The 24,852-nt window shown below is 47.5% G+C and overlaps 2 protein-coding genes across 6 annotated transcripts; one reads left to right on the top strand and one right to left on the bottom strand.

Annotated features, from left to right (window-relative positions):
- Window positions 1-11,702: 11,702 nt before the first annotated feature.
- Window positions 11,703-21,509, bottom strand: rasip1 (Ras interacting protein 1). Of its 4 annotated transcripts, none has more exons than XM_057045233.1 (21): window positions 21,235-21,509; window positions 20,918-21,050; window positions 20,675-20,785; window positions 20,450-20,586; window positions 20,255-20,333; window positions 18,729-19,977; window positions 18,055-18,176; window positions 17,298-17,749; window positions 16,866-17,126; window positions 16,545-16,789; window positions 16,300-16,464; window positions 15,606-15,810; window positions 15,237-15,529; window positions 14,995-15,156; window positions 14,357-14,397; window positions 13,908-14,062; window positions 13,693-13,805; window positions 12,764-13,058; window positions 12,474-12,637; window positions 12,241-12,382; window positions 11,703-12,163 (listed from the first exon to the last, which is right to left on the bottom strand). In XM_057045233.1, exons 7-21 carry the CDS (start codon window positions 18,174-18,176, stop codon window positions 11,985-11,987), a joined length of 2,994 nt encoding a protein of 997 aa, XP_056901213.1. In that variant the 5' UTR covers window positions 18,729-19,977; window positions 20,255-20,333; window positions 20,450-20,586; window positions 20,675-20,785; window positions 20,918-21,050; window positions 21,235-21,509; the 3' UTR covers window positions 11,703-11,984. The 4 variants fall into 4 exon arrangements, with proteins under 4 accessions (XP_056901213.1, XP_056901214.1, XP_056901212.1 ...); XM_057045234.1 differs by having other exon boundaries at window positions 20,675-20,771; window positions 20,897-21,050; XM_057045232.1 differs by having other exon boundaries at window positions 18,733-19,977; window positions 20,897-21,050.
- LOC130532538 (cytochrome c oxidase subunit 6B1) lies at window positions 21,485-23,086 on the top strand. 2 transcript variants are annotated; one of them, XM_057045236.1, is made up of 4 exons: window positions 21,485-21,609; window positions 22,056-22,183; window positions 22,499-22,599; window positions 22,793-23,086. In XM_057045236.1, exons 2-4 carry the CDS (start codon window positions 22,078-22,080, stop codon window positions 22,844-22,846), a joined length of 261 nt encoding a protein of 86 aa, XP_056901216.1. In that variant the 5' UTR covers window positions 21,485-21,609; window positions 22,056-22,077; the 3' UTR covers window positions 22,847-23,086. The 2 variants fall into 2 exon arrangements, with proteins under 2 accessions (XP_056901216.1, XP_056901217.1); XM_057045237.1 differs by having other exon boundaries at window positions 21,536-21,627.
- Window positions 23,087-24,852: the final 1,766 nt, after the last annotated feature.

A 24,852-nucleotide genomic window follows, 5' to 3' on the forward strand; every position in this document is an offset into this window, starting at 1 on the left:
TTGTTTAAAACTTCCTTTATAAAGACCTCGGGCCTATGACACATCGGCAGTGACTCACTTCATTCATAAAAACACATACACAGGCTCTCTCTCTCTCGCTCTCTCTCTCTCTCTCTCTCCTCTTCCTCCCTCTTTCCTCCTCCCCTCTCCGCTGCTTTTGCGAAACTTTAAAAAAATGTTCCGTTGTTTGTTTTTTTTTGTTTTTTTTTTTAACTTTCCTCTAATCACTTTCTCCCGTCCCGCCTGTCGCTATCTCCGGCGCTTCCTCCGTCGCATCTCGTTCTACCTGCGCCGATCTGCCTCTCTGCTTCTTTTTTTTTATGATTATTATCTGCCCATCTGCTCATCTCTTCCCTCTCGCTGCTCTCTATCACTGCAGACGTTTAAAAAGCCCATTGTTTTCACGCCTATCAGCGCATCTCGTGTAACCAGGCTGCTTTTGGAGCCTTTACCTGCTCTTTCTTCTTCTCCTGCCGGCTGGTGTCATGTTCTCCATTCAGTGCAGGGAAAAAACTCCAAATCACTCGAATTGTCTCTGTTATTGCGCTTGTTTATTTTATTTTTTGTTGCCCTTATGGACAACGTATGTCACAATCCCTGTATTCTATATAAGATGCACAGCAAACACTTTTTCTCCCCCCCCCCCCCATAATTCTCTCCCTCCTTTTCTCACCCCTTGCTCCCTCCCTCCCTCCCTCTCTCTCCCGGAGCCCCTCCTGACAGCAGTCTGTTATTTCCACTGCCCCCCCACCCACTTCTTCTCTTTTTTTCACTCCCTCTCTCCAGGGTGAAGGAAAGAGTGAGGAGTGAGAGACGGATAGGAGCAGGGGAGAGGTGTTGTCCAGACCAGAAGGGGCCTCTGAAAGTGTTGCATAGAAACTGTGAGCACACACACACACACATACACACACATACACCTTACGCAGCCACACACCAATCACGACAGTTGCACACACATATAAAAACACACAACACACAAACGAACACTGGCTTAACAGACCAAAAACACAGCCGGCTCCATGCACCAGCACTCAGAATTGGGACATAAGTGTATCATTTGGCCCCTCTGGCTCCCTGTTACACACACACACACACGCACACACACACACACACACACACACACACGCTTGTAGAGCTGGGCAGTCTTGGAAATACTCTGTCAGGTGCAGCAAAGCGTGGCCTTCAGTTGCAAAGGGCAAAAAATTAGTTTCCAGTCACGGAGGGAGGGAGAGTTGATGCATCAGGCTGGTATACATGCGGGTATATTTAATATCATCGGGGAGGGTCAGAAGGTGCAGAAACACCGGGCCCGCGTGGGGCAACACAGCGGGATGTAGCGCTCTCCACATCCACAGGTCACGGAGAGAAACTCTCTCAGGGTCCCTCACACTCTGGCCCCCCCGACCCACAATGTTCATACAGCCATATGTGTGAATTCATCGTTCGGTTTGGTTCAAATTTGGTGAAATAACATTTTGCTGTGTGCGGGTGGAAAACTGGCTACAAACAAATAAACAAAGGCAGAACAGGCGGAGCGAGTAAAGGAACAAAGTGCTCGTGAGTCTGGTCGTGAGATTAGGAGAGACCCTCATTCACAGACGCACACTCATGGTGTGGTCACGAAATAATTAGTGGCAGGTCCCGTGTGGCACAATGATGCACGTCGCCTGCACACGCACAGTTGCCAGTCCAGCGGTGGAGCGCAGACAAACAAACACCCTCCAAACTACTGAGCTCCCGGTGGCAGCGAGTGGGTGGCGGAGTTGTTGTGGTGGAGGAAAAAAGGTCAAACGCTCTTTTCTCGGGTCAACAGTGGAGAAGAAAAGCAGGCGAAGGAGGGGGAGACGAGGGGAGGAAATAGATGAGTGCGGCGGGACGCGGGGAGATATTGACACACTTGCTCTTTTTTTAATTTCCCACATCAAAGGAGCGTTTGAAGGCACAGCTGGGGAAAGAAGAAAAGAAAAAGTGAAGTTAGTCACTCTCCCTCATCCCCTCACGTAGCCGCCTCTCCCGATGGGGGTCTCCTGGGTGGTTCTGAGGTGCACGCTCTTCCGGGCCTGAGACACCAGCGCTGTCGCTAGCTCCATGACGAACGCACGGTGCCAAGCTGACTGACATGTTTAGACTGTGTGTGTGTGTGTGTGTGTGTGTGTGTGAGAGAGAGCGAGCACACACTGGCATATGCCTGTTAGCGAAAGGGGGAATCCAGAGTTTGTGTAAATGGGTGTGCGTACAGTATATGAGTGTAATTATGGGTATGTGGCAGCGTGAGTGCGGTGTCTGTATATCGTGCATGTGCATCAGTGTTTGTGCATGTGGCCCCGCGCACGTGTGTGTGTTTGTGTGTGGCCTTCATATGCTACCCATTACATCACCAATCTGTGTAAACCACCATAAGAGGAGAAACAGAGTGAGACACTCAGACTACGACCTCAAAGACATGAGAGAGGAAGGGGAACCTGTGACAGGGCCCGCCAGGCATCGCCGCCAGACGAGCTTTACTCACACAGGCTTCGGTCCATTTTGTCATGCCCTACACTGGCTTTCCTCTGCACGCAGCCTTCAAATCATCCAAGCGCTTTACACTCTCTGCTCGCTGTTTGCCAGGTTGTTAATTCACACAGATGGTGATTCATTCGCCGTTTGCCCGACGTTGAGAAAAAACTCTGAAAGGAAGTTCGGAAGAAGTATTGGTTGTATATGTTTCGTGGGATATTTATCTAAGACGGAAGACCTTGTGCAAGACAAGAGTTTTTATGCCGGGGATTTTTTCCCCCCCAATGTTTGCTTTGGTGCCATTAAGGATGTAGTCTGATTATGAGACCAAATACCAAATCGGTATCTTCTGTTCTTCTGTCAATGCGGGGTTTCCCATAAATGTTTGCTGTCAGAGCTTCATTTCCACATCCAGGTGGATTATAAAGCAATATTGTAAGTTTTAGCGTTGAGCCGCATGTCGCAGCACCGAGAGTCGTAGCAACACCGCAAATGTCAGCCGTGACGCATCTATAATTGTTTTGGGTTTTTTTTCTAAAGAAAGAAGCAGATTATGGCAGAAGGAGCATTAATAAAATCATCATTTTTATGTCGCTCCCTCATTTCCTCCAGGGAATTCCAGCAGGGCCTGAGCAAACACACGCGACGATTTGGTTCAAAGCGAAAACACCAAAGGTCCGACCTATTACTGTTAATATTTACACTTCTATAACAGAACACTTTCAAGTTTCCCCGTGACCTCCTCCACCTCCTTTCCTCTTCCTCTCTACTCCGTCATTCTGTCCCTCATTCATTTTCTCCAGCTCCCTGCCAACGGTGCGATTCTGGCTGTGTATCCTGTATACGAGCTGGCACTAGTGGAATGTAACTAAGTACATCTCCTCAAGTACCGGTACACAATGAGGGTCCTTGTTCGGAACCAAAGGTGGCTTTTTTTCTCCTGCCACTTTTTACTTCCTCTGCTGTATTTTCAGGGGGAGAAATATGTGTTTGTTTACTCCCACGACTACTGTGTGAGAGCTTAACAGACATTTTTTTTGCATCAGAGTTTTGATTTTTTTGTGTGTGTGTACAATTTGCACGCCGTTGCCATGCAACCCTCATGGTACAATGCTGCTCTTATATCAATTATTCTCTTGGTCAACCATAGATATGCCTGTAAAAACAAAGTGGCAGTTTAATGTACCATTATCAATAACTACGTTACTCTTATATAGGGTCTTATATTGTCATGGCAACCCCCCTACCCGCCACCACCATCCTAACCTGGCATGGCCACCATCTCCCCCTCCCCCCGCCACATCCCTTCCTTATTTCAACTTACGTCAAGAGACCAAGCGAGTGTGTTAATGGGTCAGGGGGCACTGGAGAGAGAAACAGACACACAGGAGGGGACGGCAGTCATTGGGTCATAAAGTGACGTCTCAGCCTGTCCTGGTCTCCATGCCGCTGTCTTCTTTCAAGCGGGTACATGACAGGGACCCTCTCCTCAAGCCCTCGTCCATCCCTGCTCCACTGCCGAGCCGCGGATTCAAGTTACCAATTATGCGCGTCAATTGCTCCCTTCCTTCTTCATGTGATCTGCCCACTCGAGGCCGTTATGGCTGCTGCGCATCTGTTGCTTTAACTTTTTTATTAGACCATTAATGGTGCGCATTAAAGGGCATCATTTTTGCAGGTTTCCTCCTCTGGCTCGGCTCTCGGAGCGGTGCAGAGAGCAGGCAGCGGGGATGAAAGGGAGACGTCTCTCTGGCAGGAGCGAGAGGTTTGAATCAACTCTCCATTAAACACCATTTTATGAGGCGTATTTTGTTTGGAGGCCAAACTCTATGGTATGTGACAAAACACAGTGCATGTGTGTGAGTGCATGCGTGCGAGGGCGCACGCGTATTTGACCCCGGCCCTCCCTCGACTCCGCGTCACTCACCTGCTCACGTTCCCCCGCCGGCAGCGTCCAAAGAGTTTTGTGTCTGCCAGTCGAGGAAATCTCTGAATGAACTAGTTGAAGTAATAGTTCGGAGGCAGCGGTGTGTGTGTGTGTGTGTGTGGTGTGTGTGTGTGTGTGTGTTGGGGGGGAAGGGGGGGGGGGGGGGCAGAGGGAAGGGAAGCGAGCAGCCCACGCAAAAGGAACTTTTTACTGTGCAAACACACTTTCCATCTCTGCTGCATGCTTCCTCGATCTCAGACTGGTGTTAATACACTGGAGCGTCCAGACCTGTCTCAGAGCTCCTGCTCTCTCCTCTGGTTCTCCCTCCTGCTCCTCTCACTGCTATTCTCAGTCCCTCTAAACATTCTTTCCTCCTTTGTCACTGCATGTCCTGTCTGCATCCCTCTCTCCCCATCTCCTGCCCGCTTTTCGGAGCACGTTCCCTCTACTTGCTCGTCCGCAGACGTGCATGCATTCGCTTCTACGTCCTCTCCTATGTCACATGTCCTGTCCACGTCTGCCCTTTTCCACCTTTGTGGTTGGCCTCCACGCGGGTGTCAATGCACACCTGTAATCAGTCCTGGGATATTATTGATTTACGACCTTTTCCTCTCAGTGAAAGATGAGAAGAATGAAGCTGAAGGCGCATTGTTGGTGCATTCTTCAACATGCGGAAAAGCTTTGGAACTTGTTCTTCGTCTCTATGCCCCCCCCCCCACACACACACACACACACACACACACACACACCGCCCGTGTCACCGTTTCTGTGACCAGCCCCTACTTTTCTGCGTGCGTGTCAGCGACTGATGCGCGCTGTATCAGAGCTGACCACTACTTGCCGTCGCGCCGCGTGTCTGCGTCAGCCACACACTGAGTCTGTTGTCATGTTATTCTACGGAAGCTGAGAGCTGCTGACAAACTCTGGGGGCGAGGGGGGGCTGCGTGTGTGTGCGTGTCAAGGATGGGGGGGCTGCCCCTTGAGAGACGTGGAGGAAAGAGTGAGGGGAGCGGGAAGACAAAAGGAAGAGGGCTCGTTTGACGTCGCTCTTGGCCCCACTTGGAGATTTTGTCAACGTGACGCGACCTCAGTCACATGGAGGGTTGGGAGGCTGCCCTTTTTACAGACGGATGGACACACACGCACATCGGCGCACGGACCATTTCAAGGAAAACACACATATGCTTACGTCTGCTGAGCAGTTCTCTCCATTATTTAAAACAATTTATAACCCACTACCCTCTTGAACCTCAGATGGGCCGTCTGCTTCTGTGAATGCTGACGCACTTCGGACCCCTCCTATCGCTGGACGCTCATTAAACCCGCTCCATAAATCAACGCACCACTACAATAATTGCAGATAACGCAAGTTGGGGGCCAGCTGTATTGATCCTGCCATCGCCGCGCCGGCCGCTTCCTGTGCGTCAGTAACGCGCGGTGTGTAAATTTCATCATAACCGAGAGCAAACAGAGGGAAGGAAAATTCATATCCGCGTGTTGTCACTGTTTATGTTTTGAAGTAATGTACGTGCGCGGGTCTCTGTTTGTTGAACACAACAGTTTGGAGAGAACGCGCACTTGAGCGTGTTTGTAAATCCAAAAAGTCTTCTCTTCCACACACACGCACACACACACGCACACACACACGCACGCAGCGGGCTGTGCTCAGACCGCACAGGGGTGGAGGCAGAGGGGGCCGTGGGGGGGTTGCAGACCTCAAGTTCACTGAAATGTCAGGTTTGGGTTTGAAGTGAATTTAGCTTTTATTTATCCGCCGTCGCCACGGTCGCACAGGTTAGTTTGCGTTATCTTCTCTTCTGGCAAAGTGAAACTATTTGGGTTTATACAAGCTGCAAACTATTACTCCCTCATTCTTCCTGGCTGTTTCTCTGGTAACTGATAGGAACACGAGCGGTAGGAGGTGAACAGGCTTCTCATCAGCGGCATTATCACCGAGCTGTGCGACCGGTCTCGGCCGCTGCGTCTCTCCGGTCTGCTTCTCTTGGACGTCTTCACTGTGGGAAGTTTTCTTTTGTGGGCATTTATTGAGCCACCTCTGTCCTTGAGGGTTGTGACTAAGAGGAATGAAATGAACACTATTCTAATCCCTCCATTCTGGTCCCTGGTGTTTGAGTGAACTTTGACCCCCAACCCCCCCACCCCCCCCCACCCCCGCTGTTCCCAATTAGCCAGGATTTATTTCAATAAATGTTCAACAGATTTTGAGTCAAGAAAGTAATTTGGAATGTTCTATTTTTGGAGTTTGCACCCCCCTCCCCGGGAGTCTCTTTATGTCTCCCTGGCTTTCTGCTCATCAATCACTCGGGCCATTCTCATCAGAAGGTCACTGCCGAATGCATGAATGGTGTCAGTCGGCCTCAGCGTCTGCCTTGTATTACAAACGCCTTCGCATCTGGCTGGACCACTGGTAGTCCTGGGAAGCGGGCCAGGAATGCAGGGAATGGTCCAGTGGACGATAAGAAGGAAATTTCCCGCAGCACAGCGTAAGCTCAGAAACAACAGTGTAATGGGCAATAACTGGAAAAAAAATGAAAGGGATGACGACAAAGAGTGGGATGGAACAGGATGCCTGGACAGACAGAGGTCTAGGTTGACACAAAGACAATAAACAGTGTGACAGCGGCTCTCCTTGGATGACTGATGACGAAGATGGGGTGGTGACGCGTGATGAGAAACGAGCGGGATGGGTTGGGCCGATTGGTGAAGGATTGGCGAAGCAGTCACGGAGAAAGGAGCTAATAAGCAGTGGCGACCGCACAGACGTAAAACAAATGATCACCCTAAGAAAAGGGTGTTTGTCCAAGAGCGACGGACAGTCTCAGGGACAGGGACAGGGCCCACAGATATGGCTGTGTCACAGGAAAGGCGATTCCCTTTAATCACCCGTGATTGGGAGACAGCGAGTGGGAAGAAGAGGACACACACGCACACACCTTGGAGGCAGATTTCTGGTCGGTGACTCCTTTGATTTGACTGACACGCTCTTTGTGACTCACTGACCTGGCCTCTCTTTGTCTCCCACACTGAACCATCTGCGGAGGCTCTTAAGCGCAGTTTGGAGCGGCGGCAAACATTGCCAAACCCTGATCCAGATTAGCTCCCCCCCCCCACGGTCATGGCCTGCTAAATCTGACTTTGCTCACACGCCAACTCTGCATCCGTTTTGTCTAGCTCCTGGTGCTAATTTGGAGGCAGTCAGTCAATAATTGTTTTGAGCTGCTACGCCGCACCGGGAGAGATTAGATTACTTACCACCAGGGTAGCCCCCCCCACCCACCCCCACCACCACCACCGTTCTCGTTTTCCCTGAATTACATCAGAGTTCAGGCTCCTTCATCTCTGAGTAAGCACATACCGCAGTCACACGGGAGGCTTAAAAAACATACCTGACGTGCTAGGGGGAAAAAGTGGACAATGGGATGTATGAAGGAGGACAGGAAGTGCAAGACAGCTCTACCTGTGTCTCCATGGGGGAAGATAGGAGGTGCCGGTTGATGGTGCTCGGGTTTCTGTACGCAAGCTCATGTGCGTTTGCCTGCTTCAGTTTCCTGTCTGGGCTAAACCCATTCGGAGCAAATTCAGGTCATAAATAATGAGCTGAGGAGGAAGTGAAAGATTATCTTTATACGGCTCCTCGGGGTATTTGGTCTTGAATAACGATGATTCTTTTTTGTTGTTGTAATATTATAATAGCAACAGCATAACCCTTGCAGTGACAACACAGCGGTAGTTATCCAGGGTTCCGTCCACAATCTACACTTTTCTCCGAACGTCCACACGAGATGATTTTCAAAGGGAAAAATCGCTCTCGGATGACAAAGCAGAGAAGATTTTCCCAGCTCAGGCCAACATTTTAAAGCTCACCAATAATACAGAAAGTGCATAACAGTGTGGTGAGCGGCAGCGCGGGATACTTTATTTGTACTGTTGGTGTGGTTGTATAGAACAAATTAGGGTCAGAATCGGATCCAGCGAGTGCAGACAGTGCTGCTTCTCTCTTGTAGGTTTGGTTCAGAAACCTCATAGAACGATTCTGTGTGGTTCCCTGGCTTTTCGACCCATCTAAAACAGCTGACACAAGGCAGACTGGTGGGTGTGTAGGTCTTGAGGTGAGGCAGTTTAAAGCACAGGCAGACAGGCAGAGGTAACTGTTTCTTTTTTTTGGTAACTCCATTAAATTGAACCCCTGGGAGGTTTGGAGGACTGACAGCTGAGGTGGAGCTCGGGGCAGCCGAGCAGGAGGGCCAGTGTTTTCGCGTGTTTACGTGTTTTCCTTTACGACGGGGCTTTACATATATGGCTGCAGTGTTGTCTCTTTGGTCCACGGCCGAAAGCGATGAGGTTCACTCGGGGGTATAGGAAAAGGCTCCGGGTACGACCTAAGGAACACCCCCGGTTTTCTCAAGGGAGCAATGCTTTTGAGGTGCGGTCCCCCACCACCTTTCAACTCCGATGTGGCGAATCAGTGGACGGCACAAAATCAGCGAGTATCCCTGACACTAATATGGAAAAAAGCCTGTTTGGAGCGAATATAAGGGCAAATATTATTCTTCCTGAGCGTAACCACGGTGAGCACCCCTGACCTGGCAGTGAAAGTGCTGAAACAAAAAGCCCAAAGACTTTTTCTGCTCCATCAAAGGGGAACTGCATAAAATAAACACGGCCATCAGATTACCACGCTGAACACGGGGCCGCGTTAGCCCGCGCCGGCCGCCCTGCCGCCCAACCCCATAGCTGTATGGGAGTTAAGTGTGGGGTCCGCTCAGTCAACACCATGACGCAAAATGGAACAAGACTCTGACAGAAGCCCCAGGCTGATGGAATAAGGCCCCTACCCACAGGCCCCCGGCAGCATACTGAGCGAGAACGAGAGGGAGCAGCAGGAAAACAGGAGGACAGACAAGGACGGGAGGCAAAAGGTATTTGAGGACATTTCTAAAAAGAAAAAAAGAAAGACCATCATTTCCAAAGTGGTTCGGCACAGAAGCTCCCGCCTTACAAAACTGCCAGCAGCGGCAGGTTTGGACAGATAGCAGCCATGTTTTATACACAGTGGGTGCCGTCGGCAGGGAGAAGGGCAGGGCAGCGGTTGTTGGTGGTGTCTGTAGCTGCCAGGGAGACGGAGTCTGCTACACCTACCAACAGTGGATAGTCTCAGCTAATGTGGATCTGACCTCACAGGCCTTCTTTCATATTCGGGCCTGTGCGAGTCTGTGAAGGGAGCCAGCTTACGTGCGGCCCCAAAAAAAAAAAAGAAAGAATGTTTGCGCATTAGTTTGTGCTCCTCGCATTCAGGTGACGTAACCAGAAGCAAAAAAAAAAAAGAGATCTTCCCCCTGAGGAAGACCAAGACTCTCCTCTTGGCCTTTTATCCCCCCACCCCTGTTATCTAACAGTGGCCCAACACAGGAGGAAGCCAGGCACAAAACGTCACTGTCACACCCATGAGATGGTCCATCAGTGGATCCAGTTCTGACCTTTTTCCTCACGTAGGGCTTCAGATCCCTCTTTATACTGAGGGCTTCAGGATGAGGCAGGGCTGAGGTGAAGTTTTACCAGATCCCACACGGGCGCAGGGCTGGCCTGGGCTGTAGCTGTTAGTGTTAAATGTGGGAGCCTCGGGTCCTTTTCTGGTCCCCCCCCCCAAAAAAAAAAAAAACAGCTCCCGTGTGCAACAACAGCGAGCGCGCTCACTGTGGTCCGCTGGGCCTCACACTAGCAGCATTGCATTACCACACATGCCTCCCTACTGTTCTCCTTTTCTTTTCATCCCTCTCTCTTTTCTCCTCTGACTCAGCTGTTTTGCTGGAAAATCCGTCTCTTTGAAGAAGGGCAGAATCTTTCATTACTCGACAGTGGGCAGAGAGAAAGAATGATAGGGAGAGAATAACCACGCCGTTGTCTTTACACACACCTCCCAGCATCCACCAGCGATAATTGTGTCGAGCTAATCACAGAGCGCGGCTCCAACAGGTGTTGTCCCTGCACCTGGGAGAAAAAGACACTTGGCTGAATGGGCATGTGTGTGTGTGTGTGTGTGTTTGTGTGTGTCTGGGAACAGTCAGAGGGTTGTGTGCGTGGCTGCAATTTGTAGTGAAAGTGTGTGAGACTTTTTTTTTTTACTGTGTCAGTGATTGAGATCACAGAAAAGTGTGTGTCACGGGCTTACTCAAGCTTGCTTGATAGCACTCACTCTTTGGTCACTTTATGGTGTCACACACACCGCTGTAATATAATACGATCAGTGTAGCGCCTTACCAGGCTGAACCCCATCTGAGTTTAATTATAAAGCTGCAGACTCCATCTGTTTGATATTACGGGAAAGTTGAAATTAGCGCACAAACGCGGCCTCACTCTCACTCATACACCACACTGAATTTCAAATGAGAGCGATTACAATCACCTAATTGATAAATGTAACCACAGGGAGCCTCTTGGTGTGATTCATGTTCTATAACAAGCCTGTCTCAATGGTGTGTGTGTGTGTGTTTTTGGGCTTACGCTAAGATATTGGGGCGACAGCACTAGAGGCGATGATGTCAGCAGGAGGTCTCTCATGGGATTGATGTTTTTACCGTTAAGGAACTCTATGCTGACCAGAATAAAGGAAGCTGTTTTTTTCCCCCCACAAGACCCAGAGGAGGAGCCTGATAGCATGTGGATGTCGAAACATTAGAGCTTTACTGTCAAAACAAAGAGAAGGGGTTTCTGGAGCGGTCTGGCTGACTAGACAGCGACATTGACTGGACATTGCATATTTCCGATTGTTCAAGTTCAAGCTAGGCTGTTACTCACTGATGATATCATCTGTCTGCTGTCTGTTCACGGCATCCAGTAGCTAACTGTTGCTTCAGAAGTTGGCCATTTCTGCTCAGGCAGGTGAGTGATCCACATTAATGAAGTGGAAATCTCCCGAGTGTCATGTTGACCAAAGGGAAATAAAACTCACCCCTTCGCTTTCAAGACGCGGGCTTTCGTGTTTACGACAGCCGACCTCGGAAAAGTCGTGACAGCATCATTTGCTCTTGAGTCACGGCCCTATGTAAAACCCCGCCATTATTACAGGAAATGAGAAGGAGCCTTCGGAGTGGACGATAATGCAGCGCTCACCTCCTATGTGCAGCACTTCTACCTGCAGACTCATCACGGATCAGCGCAGGAGAATGAGCTGTATTGCCACCTTGTGGAATGTTCCTCGGGTGGTTAGACTTTAGGTGTCGGGGTCAGGGGGGTTCTGCGTTTGGAGACAGAACTGTTCTACTTTATTCTTTTATTTAAAAAAGTGTTCAAACAATGCGAACGCTCACATTAAAGCATAACCTTGAATGGTTTATTAGACAAGGGCTCTTTACTGGTATAAAATCTATAAAGACGTGACCATTATATTTTCCATACTCGAAAATATCTAAAAGAGTACATGACTTGATATGTTTTTGACGTGGAAGAAAGAAAACAATCACACAAGAAAATGTCAACAACGCATGAGCAGTTTGCTTTTTTTGATATGGTGGTTTGATATGTGTTTTAATAGCTATCCTTAAAGTCGAGTCCTCTGATTGGCGGGCAGCTCATCTTGGTCAAGGCCCCATAAGAAGGTGCGGAGACGGGTCACCTCCTTCTGCAGCTCTGGGCTCGGGATTGGCTGGGAGAGGTCGAGGCGAGGAGTTTCATTTGGGAGGATCAGAGGAGGGTGGTCCAGGAAGCTTTCAAAGATGTCTGAAGATAAGATAAGAAACGGATAAGGTCACTTGCTGGCATGTGTCATTGTGTGTATTTGCTAATTGGAATGTTACCTCCAGTCAGCTCTGTGGCCGGAGGAGGGGCCCAACTTGGCGGGGGGGCTCTGGTCGGACCCAGTTTGTAATTAGTGAGGAGATGGTGCAACTGGGAAGGACTTAACAATACGTGCTCCTCCTGGAGACTGCTCCAGGATGACTAGAAGGCGAGGGATTGATAAAGGGAACAAAATTACTTTCTACATTCGCATCAGACTCAGAAGATACACGTCAAATGTGGACACCATTACCTGGATTAGCCGAGTCTTGGGAATGCACAGGAAGTTGACTGTGGCTGACAGTTTTTTCATAAACTCAGAGGCAATGTCTCCCAGTCCAGCCCCCTGCAGCCAGTCCAGAACCAGGTCCAAGTTTGTACGGATCTGGACCGCTCTGGACCAAGAGAAGAGTCCATCTTGGAAGGAAGAGAACGAAGAACCGCGTCAGGCATCACAAAACATGTCGCCGATGATGTAATTCTGCGATAGATTCACGTCACCGCTCTATTCACAGCGGCTGGTTTTGACCTTTGACCTCTCACCTCTCTCTAGCAAAGTGTTGAGCAGGGAGGTGTTGGTGAAGAAGAAGAGGTAGCCGAAGGTTTGAGAGGTGAGGGGCGGAGACAGACACGCCTCCCGCGACAGCATCAGGGAGCAGCGGTACACCTCCACCAGGCCCGCCACCTTCGGGGGCAAGGCGGACACATCGTCCACCTCTCCTTCCCCTCGCCTCTTCTCCTCTCCCTCCTCACCCTGAGCTCCATCCTTCTCCTTCTCCTTGTCCTCGCTGGAGAATGGGTTGGTGTCCAACAGAGCCGGAAGGAGAGAGTACAGGGTCTTTGTGGAGCAAGAGAAACGTTAATACACCCATGAACCAGTGTGAAATAAATTTGTATAGCTAAAATATCATTTTTCCTCCCTTGAAAAGGGGCATAATAAAGATACCCAATGCTAACTTTACCCTGATGAATATAATCAAAAACATTATACAGTCAGCAAACTGAGACTTAAAAATCCAAATGTCATAATGTTCCTTTTAGAACATGTTAGAAACTTTGGTGTGGGCCCGCTTGGTGGGTGCTGATGTTGGTAAATTGGTAAATCAGGCCCATTTGCTGGTTTATATTTTTAGCGTGCGGATGGTTAGCACAAACGGCGACAAAAGGCAGAAGAGTAAAGCTGAAGGCACGATTAATATCTGCGATGTTCAATTTGGCTGCGATGCACGCTGTCCTCCCCGAATGTAAAGCACAAAGGAAACAGAGGAGCTGCTCACAGCTGGAAAAAATTAAAATAAATTGTGGGTGGTGGTGAGACAGCTCCAGGAAAATCATGGAAATAAAAAAAAAAAAGTATATTAAGCCTTAAGTAAGTTAAGTTTTGCTGTCTCTGTGAGCACTGGGCTTGACTCAAATCACACATTTAAAATAATAACTTTTTTGTCTATTAGCGTGCAGAAAGTGTTCGTCACCTTGGTGAGGTGATACACACACTGTTGGAAGGTGTGCATAATCACATCGTCCAGCTGCGCCAAAGCTTCCGAGCAGGTGTCCATGTCGGCCGTGAGAACCGGGTCCCCCGGAGCTTTTATGGAAATTTTTGAGATAAATGAAACATTTGTGTCTGCTCTTGTTTTTACATTCCAAAGATTCTGCGAGGCTTCACGCAACGGTCGGATCCTCTCACCTTCAAACTCCCACTCCTTCTCCAAGGCCTCCACCTTGACCTGGAAAAAGTTCAGGAGCTCTGTGGCATTTGACATCCAGAACATCAGAGGTCGGAGGTCAGACGAGAGCTTGAGGACATTGGGGGTGCTTATCTCACCTTCCTGCTCTGCGGAACTGGACACATTGACGCAATGGCAAAGTTATTTCAGCTGTAAAAACCACTGTGAGCATTCCCCTGTCATTGTTTTCTCTACGTTGTAAAAGAGAGACACGCCATTCCGGGATTATAAATAGACAGTTGTCATTACTCAGCGATATTCCAGTCATTTTCCAGCATCACCGTGTTGCAATGCTTTTATCATACTGCAAAAATTTGGACAGAACAGGCACCGGCAAATGTATCATGAATCACTTAGCAGGAAATTTCTAAACAGAGGAAACATGACGTAGAACAAAAAATGTTCTTACTTTTGCGTGGGATGCTTATCCCCAAATTCCTTAATGTTATCCTGTAAAGAGAGTTGGAGACAGAAGAGAAGAGAGACATCTTGGGTTGGTGTGGGGGTGGAGGAGCGGGAGCGGAGTCTCGCCCTGCAGCCAGGACAATTACGGCACATTTTCCAACAGAAGGGCAGTGACATCAGCTCATCCTCGCTTCTGTTCACAACCCGGCGGGCCACAACAAGGGACACATGTCTGCTGGGCTTCGAGTGTGCGACGCGCTCGGGCCGACGTGCGCGCCGGCCGCGGCGAATCGCCAGCTAATCGGCGACGCTGGCTCCGCGTTTCCTGTCGTGAGATTTCTGTCCCGTGTCAGAATGTTTAGAAAATGGAAACCGCACGCATGTATTTATATATCATGCACACTAATAGGCTGTCACGCTCTGTGATGGCAGCTGTGGTTAACCATTCCTTCCAAATTGCCCAAAGTTTTCAAAAACCCGGGATGAATCTGTCTACCTGATGCGTTCGACCGTGGCCGCACTGTTACGCAAGAGTATCCCAAAACAGCGCCGCTTGTTTTGGACTCCACAGATAAACCTCCGAGATGCATCTCCAGAATGCGCCATATCTCCAAGTTAGGTTTTGTTGCTTGTTTTACTTACCCAGACGATTTCTTTAATCAAATTGGCCGACTTGAGCAGTATCTGTGGTGTGAGGGCGGGATCCAGGTGTTTGGAGGCGTGATCGATCATGAGCGATAAGAGATAAGCAGGAGCTAAAGGTCCTCCGCCAGAGTCCGGAGAGGAATTTTTGGAGATTATCTCCTAGGAAGTACATGAGGTACACAGATCTGTCTATGAGACTATTGCCGCTGATAAATATGTCTTTTCCTTTTCTGCCTCACCTGCAGCAGAGAGTCGGCGTGACGAGGATGGAACTTCAGCACCGCGTCTGTAGATCCCAGATACTGTCTCAGCGCTTCTTGTCTGTCCACCAACCCTGAGGGACAGCAAGCGATGTCTGCCTGCCACGGCAGGGTCAAGGCCAACGGCGGAGCGGGAGTCACGCGTGGGTCACGGTACAGGAAGAGGAAATGGTCCCCCATGCCGATCACGTCCCCGGGCCTGAGGACCGCCTCCCTGTAAATGGCCGCTCCGTTGTGCGTGACCGCGCCTCCTCTGAAGGGCCGAATCAAAGCTAACGCAAAGGCAAATTAGTTTTCGGAGGACTGCAACACAAGGTTGATGTAGGTTCTCATGGGAAGCGGTAGTACCTTGTCCAGTGGGCGTCCCAGGAACAGCCGAGTCTCTCCTGACCAGCAGGTGTCTGGTCAGGAGGTCGGGAGCAGAGAGGAACGTCTCGACCTTCAGGGGCCTCTTCCCCTTCCTCTCCCGTTCCCGGTCCTTCTCCCTCTCTCTCATCGTGGGCTTTCGTCCAAACACGTGTGTGTGCCCCACCATGATGTACAAAACAAAATCCTGAAGCACAACAGAGGAGAGCGGAGGAAAGTCAGGGAGGTCTGTTATCGCTCAAGTGCCGCGGTTGATATCGAGCTTCCATCTGCGAGATGCGAACTAGAACGCGGAGTGGGTGATAAGGTCTGAAGTGTGTCACAGTTTGCTACAATGCAGACCTGACTGAGGCCATTGTGTGTGTGAGCGATGCACACAGAGGGGTTTTGTCCTCTCGTTGGATAGGTTGTTGAGGTATTGTGCTGCTCTGAAGCTGTTTTGTGCAGGAGGCTGAATGGGAGAGGCAGAGCGGTGGAAACCCTGATGGTATGTGGCGATTATGGACATGCAGGTATGATGTCACCTACAGGGTGTGCCTTCATCTCTATTACATGCCCTCTAGTTTACATACATTCGCATCGGTGTGTTTGCTCTTTGTTGACTGTGTAAACATCTGTGCGTGTGGGTGCTGTTTGTCAGGATTGGTGTGCGATAGGATCTGTCAGCGTGTCTCGCCTTGCTCTGGTCGTAACCCTGCAGCAACAGGAAGTAAGGCCGGTCCGTGGGTGGAAGGATCAAGCTCTGTGACATCACTTCCAGGTCACAGCTGGAGCAGTCCCTCTCGTCCTCCACCGGCTGGTTCGTCCACCCGACTTTTGCTTCGGCCTTCGGTGCTCTGATCTGGAGATGGGGGGGGGGGGGGGGGGGGGGGGGGTTTAGAACCTGCCACCAGAGACTTGTGGACATGTCTGCCACCGTACCTGTCCTGGCTGCGGGTTGATCATGCTCACAATGTTCTTCCTGTCCTGCACCCCTCCATTGTTGTTGCTAGGCCGGTTACCAGGGCCACTTGGGTCTTTGCTCGTGTGGTTTCCTTGGCGACGCCGCAGACTCAAGTTCATGTCGCTGATGCTCCTCCTGAGCTCACTGTTCCTAGCGCGGTGACCCCGCTCAGCCTCCTCCTGCCCGCCTCCTGAGGACATCCTGCTGCGCCGCCAGCGTACGCCTGTTGATGCGTACGGGCCCGATCAGTCTGCTTCTGCATGGTGGAAAATCTGCATCTGAAAAAGTCGTAAACTGACCTTGGCAGTTCTCTTCTTCCCTCTCCCACTCCTTTTCCCTGTCTCTCTCTTCTCGCTCATAATCTTCCTTCCTGTAGATTTCAAAGCGCCGCTCGAATCCATCTTTAGGCCGCCACATGTCCACCAACAGCAAAGGACATTCCCATGGGGCAACACTTCTCCGGCACTCTGTCTCCCATTTGATAGCTCCATCTGGCTGCAGGATGGGCTTTCCGATGACATCACACAACAGGAAGTCCTCTGGGCTGTATTTCTGGACAACTACAAAGTAATGGAAGAGAGGGGGAGGGGTGATCATTCTTTTTCCATAACACTGCAGATTATTTTGTATTAAGTCATTCCCGTCAGGTTTAAAAAAAATATTGAGAAAACAATTCCCAGTAATGGGTCACAGCAGACTTTCAAATGAGAGAATTCTTCCCTCTTCGATACCTGCGTCATCCGCCTCGTCTCGCTCCCTCTCAATGTACCGAGTGATGACCTGCGCGATGAGATATCTGGCTGTAGAGTGAACACTGGCCAGCAGGGAGCGGTAGTTAGCCCCGCTTGACAAAGCATCCCCATAGATCTTTATCAGGCCTGGAGCGGAGGAAGAGGCTGGGGGCAGGTAGTGATGGGTGGATGGTGCAGCAGAATGGGCCCACACCTCCCTCTCCCGCTCCCCAACTGCCCTGTCCCGGTCGCTGTTGGAGCGCCCCCGCAGGAAGAGGTGGGAAAGACGCTTCGCGCGGGACTGGGGCCCGGCGGGCCGCGGCCTGAGAAAGGCCGGGGACGGAGACGGAGACGGGATCGGGGAAGCCAGCGAGGGAGTAGAATTAGAAAGGGAAGAGGAAGGAGCGGACGGGGCCTCGTGGAGGGAAGCCGCGTCAGAGCTGGTGGTCGACCTGGGAACAACAGAGGAGAGTGGGACAGATGGACGAGAGAGGAAGGAGAAAGGAAGGGACCAGTCAGCTGCGAATTATGACAAGGATAAACAACTAGGACTAAAATAAAATGGGGGAAAGGTTGCAGTTGGACGGATGCTGATGGCAGTGGAAGCAAGATAAGGAGACACGAATGCAACAACTCTGTCTTCAACAGTTTTATCACAGAATCCGTATTTAGCATGACCAAGGTGAAATGGCGCCTGAGCTCAGAACAAATCAGGAGAGATAGCAATAAAAAATATAAGGTTGCTTTAGAGACTGACTTCACAGAGATAGCGCTTGGCCAACGGCCGCCTAGCTTAGCGAAGTGTTTCCTGGGAGAGTTGATCCACAGACCCACTGGGAAATGAAGCTTTCTGGAGCGAGGACTCCCAGACCCCTCCATCTGACACGGGGACAAAGACAGGTGCAAAGACATACATAATCGGTAAATGCTTATCAAGACAGTCTGTAGCGAGGGGACGAGGGGTTCCATGATGAGGATGGAAAACAATATAACAATGGCATGATGTCACCACCCAAAAAATATCAACAGGAAATGTTCAACGAGCTGTCAATACGGCGAAAACAAACAGGAAGCACGCCAAAACACTCCAATCAGGCTGTGAAAATCCTGGCATTAATTCCAGGCAGTCAAACAGGAAGCATCTTTAGGGGGCTCAGATCCAGCGGCTGTGGAGTTCCCGGTTGTTTCGCTGTGTTTACATTATCATCCCGATTGAGGAGCATCTGTCCTTCTGCTCATATTTAAAGGCCTAAAACAACCACGGCAAATCACTACAAGAACAAATCGTTTACAAAAATTAAAGCCCCAGGGATAATGAGTCGTTTAAAGCTAGTTTCAATGTGTGGAGCCCTAGAAATAGAATGTCTAATGAACTTAAAAACAGATACTCATATAAAATAGTAAAAAATGAATATGATTCTAAAATCTTACCCACAATCACTTCTGATTCCTCTCGTTTATGATGGTTCTACGCCGAGATTCAACCAGGCAGCTTTAAACTATCTAACTGAAAATGTTCCCTTTTCCCAAAAAATAGAATTCCATCGTCGAAATGCCTGAACTTGTCATACATCTACATCCTTCTCGACTGGTTTTTGAAACCTATCGTTGTCTAACTGAAGCAGTCTTTTCTCCAACCCGAACGGGATCTGCTCTTTCCTTCGCTCTGCCTCATTCTGGGTCTATAGATAGAGAAACAGGGCCCATTGTTTTAAGTGACAGAATTTCCTTCCTTTGCACTGGACAACACCTATATCCTGACTGAACGAGGGAGAGAGAGGGAGAGACACAGAGAGAGAGAGAGAGAGAGAGAGAGAGCAAGAGATAGATATGAACCTTCGAGAGCCATCTAAATATCTTGAGTTTTCTCTTCCATGTCTGGATTTATTTCATTTATTTATTGGGTTTATATTTCCAGTTTGGGTTTTAAACAAAGATGAGTATTTAAAAGTCAAAATAGCTGCGTTACAGAAGATGGGCTTTGTTCTGATTTCTCTGGAACCGATTTGCACACAAGGGCCATTTTTAGGTTTTGTTGAAAAGAGGAAGAAGGAAGAGAACACACACACACACACACACACAAGCACGTCGAGGCAGGAAACCAGAGGGAGCAACGATGGAGGAGACACCTGTGATCTTTGCCCTCGTCTTCAACAGGAAGAAAGCGGTGGAAAGAGAAAGGGGACTCTCAGCGCACCCCAGATTTGTGGAATATGTCATCAATGTTTCTTCCATTTATTCCTGACCAACCTCTATAGTGGGGAAGAGGCACCAAAAACAACAGATCAAATCTTCTGAGAAGACCAAGATAAGAACTTTATTGATCCCACTCACTGGTGATTCGTGTTTCATCAGATATACATATCAGTGCCAAAAAATACAGTGTATGGTAGATTTTAGAGAAATATATGAAGTTTTGACCACACACATAGAAAAATAAACATATCTTTTCATTTTCATTTATTTTTTTGGCCATTTTCAGTATAAAACATAAACCCTTCGAAACAACTCGCAGGTTATAGTCACTAGAGACAATCTTGTGTGAAAGAAATAGCACTAAAATCCTTTAAAAGAATGGTTTGCACATTATTTTCCTTGTGTTGCCACTCTGTACCTGGATCTTGCTTCTTTATCTTCTCCAACAGGTCCAACATGGTCATGTGGAAGCCAAGCTTTGCACCTTCAAAAAAGCAATAGCAGTGATTTGTTATAGATGCTCTGATCAAGATTTTAGGGCTGATCACTGGAAGCAACATCCGTCATTAACCAGTAAAAAAAGACAGATATTTCCTAAGCCAGGGATTTCTTTAAGGCTCTTTATTGCTTAATCATTTTTATTGTCATATTAATAATAATGGTAGTATCCTTTACTGCAGTTCACTTTGTTCAGTCATAAAGAAATTCACAAAATGCACAAATTATATAGAAGAAATGACTTGAAATAACATGGACGATACCTTTGCAATGGATGTGGATGTGGGAGATGAATATTGAGAGCCTCTGTAGGTGGAGACTGACAGCAAACCCCTCTGGTCTCTGGTGGAATTCAATGAGCATAAGTTAATTATGAAGGAAACTTACAATCACAAGGAAGTCTAAACAAAGCCAGTGAACTAGAATTCCATGAAGTCGAGGTTTTATTTTCATTTTACCAGAGTAGGAATCGAGCTAGTCTTTCAGGTCGTTAATGAGCATCTTCCCCCTGAGATCCTCCAGAACGATGATGATGACCCTAACCCAGGCCGGAGGAGTGGTCCTGGTAGAAGCAACGGATGACCAACCTAGACGTCTGAGGAGGGTGACAGACGGGGAGATGGTGGGGATGACAAGAGATTTGAACATAATGAGGGTCATTGCGTGCAGTGTTTGCTACTCACAACGTTGGACACAGGCAGGGGCTCAGCAGGGTCTGGGACAAGCTGGGAACGGTCCAATGACAGAGCCTTCTGAGCCTTCTTTGAGGTCTCAGTTGTCCTGGTAGAAACAGGCTACAGTAAAGCATAGAATATTTCGGTTTTATCACCGTGCATTACAAAATACACCGATTCCTTCGCACTCAGAAAAGAAAAGTTGTGTCGTGTGGCGTTCGTTTATCTTACAGACTCTGGTGACATTTGTACCCGTTGGAGGTGAGCTGAAGAAACATCTCCATCTCTGGTCCTCACCGTCTGACCAGTGTAGTCAAAGTCCTCAGGCTTGAAATGTCCCCTGGCAGAAAAGCCTTGCCTCCTCCCAGCAGGATCTTATGGAAACCTATACAGTAGGGAGAAAGTTAGCCAAGCACATAAAATCCATACAAAATAAGGTCGTTGTTCAATGGCTGAATGAATGAAACTGCACCGGTATATATGTATCCACAACTATAATGCTATGTTACAAATGCAAAATCGTGCAGAGTAAGGGTCAATTACGATCAAAGGTAATCTTTAAGTCTTACCGGTGAAAGGTAATTCCCAAAGAACCGGTGTGGACGCCTAAACGGTTCGAACAACTCCATGCAGCCCATTAACGCTGCTTCTTGCCTCCAATATAGTTCAGCGCTCGATGTATAAAAGTATAAAGCTGGGTGCCGGAAGGCCTTCTGATTTTATGATTTATGGTTCTTGCTGCTTGGTCTGTTTGGACCAATGTTATGACTGATGCATGTTTGTTGCTGAATACTGTTGTTAAATGATTCGTATTAAAGTAAGAGGATTAAGAAAGCCTGACGGTGTTGCGAACTTCCGCATTCCCATCGTCCTTTGCGGTGTGACGCGGAAGGACATCGTTCTGTCAGGAGCGCACCGAGGACACACGCAAGAAACGATCCAAGGTTAGCTGCTGTTCCGAGGTTAATTCGGGTTTATTCTTTCACATTTGGGATTGACTTTAGTCTGACATACGGTTAAATGTCTATTAGTGCTCTTGGATAACCCACCAATCGTAAAATACGATAGAAACATACAGAGCAACAGAAACGAATGTAGCATCGAGCTAAGGCTAACCTTTTGAACACAGCTAGCTTTGGCTTAGTTAGGTATTATGTTTATGTCATGGATTCAACTGTATTACTTTTTAGTTTAAGTAGTTGAGTAGCTATTTTAAAGTAGCGCTGAGACTAACTCAACAAAACTATCCCATAATCAGCAGCCGTAGCAGGGTTATTTTTAGCTTAACCCACACATAAAAGACTTTACGTGCACTTCTTGACACCTGTATTATTTTTCATCCTTTTCTTATTAATACAATACATAATATTGCACCGTTCTCACTGTTTAGACGTACATCCTAAGCTCAAACAATGGCTGAGAATATTCAGGATAAGATCAAGGGCTACAGGACTGCTCCGTTTGACGCCAGGTTCCCCAACACCAACCAGACCCGCAACTGTTTCCAGAACTATCTGGGTGAGGACTCAATCATGTATTAATTAATGTATTTATAATATGATCCTAATCAGGTCATTAACAAAGAATGCGTGGTGGTGGCACTACGTGTTAGTCTGGCTCCAGTGACTTTGAATATTCTTTATGCGGATTTTTAATGCATAAATGCCAATAAATAGAAGAGATTAAAATGAAATAGTATACTAGCTTATTCTGACATTGTACACACAGGTGACGTCTGACCTTCAGTGTCTTTGTCGATTGTTTATTTTTTTTTTGTAAGAACATTATGCAAGATTTTTAACCTTGAATTCTATTGTGCCTTCTTACCTGCAGACTTCCACAGGTGCAACAAGGCCCTTTCAGCCAAAGACCAGGATGTGTCTCCCTGTGACTGGTACCAGAGGGTTTACAAGAGTCTCTGCCCCATGAGCTGGGTGAGTTGTGTCCCCTGTGATTTTGACTCGGTTGTTCTGTGTCAGCAACAGACAGCATGTAAACCAATATGCAGTTTACATTCGAACTTTCGTCTGGATAGTATGTTTGACGTTCCTAAGACTTGGATGTCTTTGACTGGAGCAGTGGTTCTTGCTAATAATTGATCTTTTTTCCCCTGTTATTTCCCAACAGGTTGCCAAATGGGACGAGCAGGTAGAGAGCGGGTCTTTTCCAGGGAAGATCTGAAATCCCCAGACTGCTGCTGACCAGGACAGTCTACTACATGATATTCTGTTACGCGTCGTTACTACCCATAATACTGATAACTCCAGTGATGTTCACATCAGCATCAAGAGTGATGTTATTAATAACATAAATACACACAACTTTTTACCTGACTTGTCAAGGTGGAAAGTTACTTGTCCTGTTTCTTTTGTTTCTTTGACATTGGTTAATTAATAAATACAAAGTGGATTTTAAAAGGTATTAATGCTTGTGCAGATTCACTGATTTTAGAATTACATCACAAACTTCAATATTTGTTTAATGTAATAGGGGAAGGCAGCAATTGAAATGACCTTGTTTAAAGCAAATATTTTACATATTCTAACTGATATATAGACCTAATTTGTTTAGCCAAACTTCGTTTTATAGAGGTCTTCTGAGCTATAGTATTTAGTTCACTTCTCTCAATATCCTTCAGATGTTGTAGTACAACAAAAATAATACTGCATGGTACACTAATTTACAAGAAACAAAGCACTCGGAGAGACAGATGATGATAAAGGAGGTAACAACTTTGTCAGAACAGCTTTTCGATGGCAGTGAAATCAAATGTCCAGCAGGTGGCGGTAGATTAAACTGGAGCCACGTGTAACGCAAACCCTTTCCACACGGTGGCGCTGCATAGACAGTCGATCTAACTTTGGTTTTTGAATTGCTTTGTTTATTTTAAAATTATTGTTTAAGGCCCTAAAGGAGTATTACACATGGAAACCAGAGGATATTAAATGATTTTTAACTGACAGTAAACGTGTTTAAAGCGGAGAAAACCCCTTAAATAATTTGAAACATTGTGTAACATGTATATTTTACAAAAAGTAAGGCCTTCTATGGACATTAAGTTACAAATGATGTATTTCTCACAAAAGTATTTATCATTATGAAGTATTATCTGATGACGTGCTGCATTCCAAGCATCCTTTTCAAACACATTCTTAATAGGTTTGAAATTATAATTTAAATTGGTCCACAACTGTTGGCGCCAGTTAAAGCTAATCCGAAGATCTTGGTTTCTTAAACGATCGGATTGCAGCCGAGCTCTACTTATCTCACATCCTCTGTAAGTGCCCTCAGATATGTGTCAATCTGTCCTGACATGTCGGGAAGGTGTGTTCCCGTTTTCTGAACCAAACCCTGTTCTGCTCATTGCTGTAACCAATAAATCAAACTAATCCGGGGGGGGGGGGTGCAATAAAAACAAAACTACAAATGAAAACATTAAAATGAGGTGTTGAAGTCGTCATTGTGGAAGTTCGGCGGGAATAACCATCCACAATGTGGTGCTGTTGCTCTAAAAAGACACAGCAGTTGCTCACCGGACCTGGCGCAACGCAACAGGGCATTGTGGGATATGTAGTTCTCCTGTCGCGAAATGACCAACTTCCGTCTTTTGTATAGTTTCTAGGAGATCTTTTGGGCCGAATGAAATATTATGTTGTATAAAATATTCTAGCAACTTATTGGTTCACAAGATCACAAAGTAATGTCTTTAGTTTAAGTTTTATTTGGCATTACATTGAAATTGCAATTATGTAACAGAAGCTTGGTGCAATAAAGCATGGAAAGAAGTTGCATAAAATATGATGGTCACACATCAAACGTTACAGACAAACGTTAAGTGCCTGTTGGACACTGGATGGAACGATAATATCTCTTGTTTCCTCCCTCCATCTCCTTTTCTGTCCTATAATCCAATTGAACAGGTCACGTATCCTGTAGGTTAGGTTACCCTGGCAACAGCTGTCAAGCTAAAAAGGAATCTAAACACGAACGCAGGGATGCGTTATTTCTGTTGCTTCCCTTTTATTTGGTAATTTCAAAACTGAATAAAATAAACTATTGCTTCAGTTTCGGGAGAACCCATTTAGTCTCAACAGTCCTTAATGTGGAACTAAGTGCAAAGGCGTATGATGGGGGTTGGATTAAACCTGACCTGTGTGATCTTTCTGAGAAATCTGTCTTCCATCTCC

Source organism: Takifugu flavidus, chromosome 10 (assembly GCF_003711565.1).
Source record: "Takifugu flavidus isolate HTHZ2018 chromosome 10, ASM371156v2, whole genome shotgun sequence".
NCBI classification, from domain to species: domain Eukaryota; kingdom Metazoa; phylum Chordata; class Actinopteri; order Tetraodontiformes; family Tetraodontidae; genus Takifugu; species Takifugu flavidus.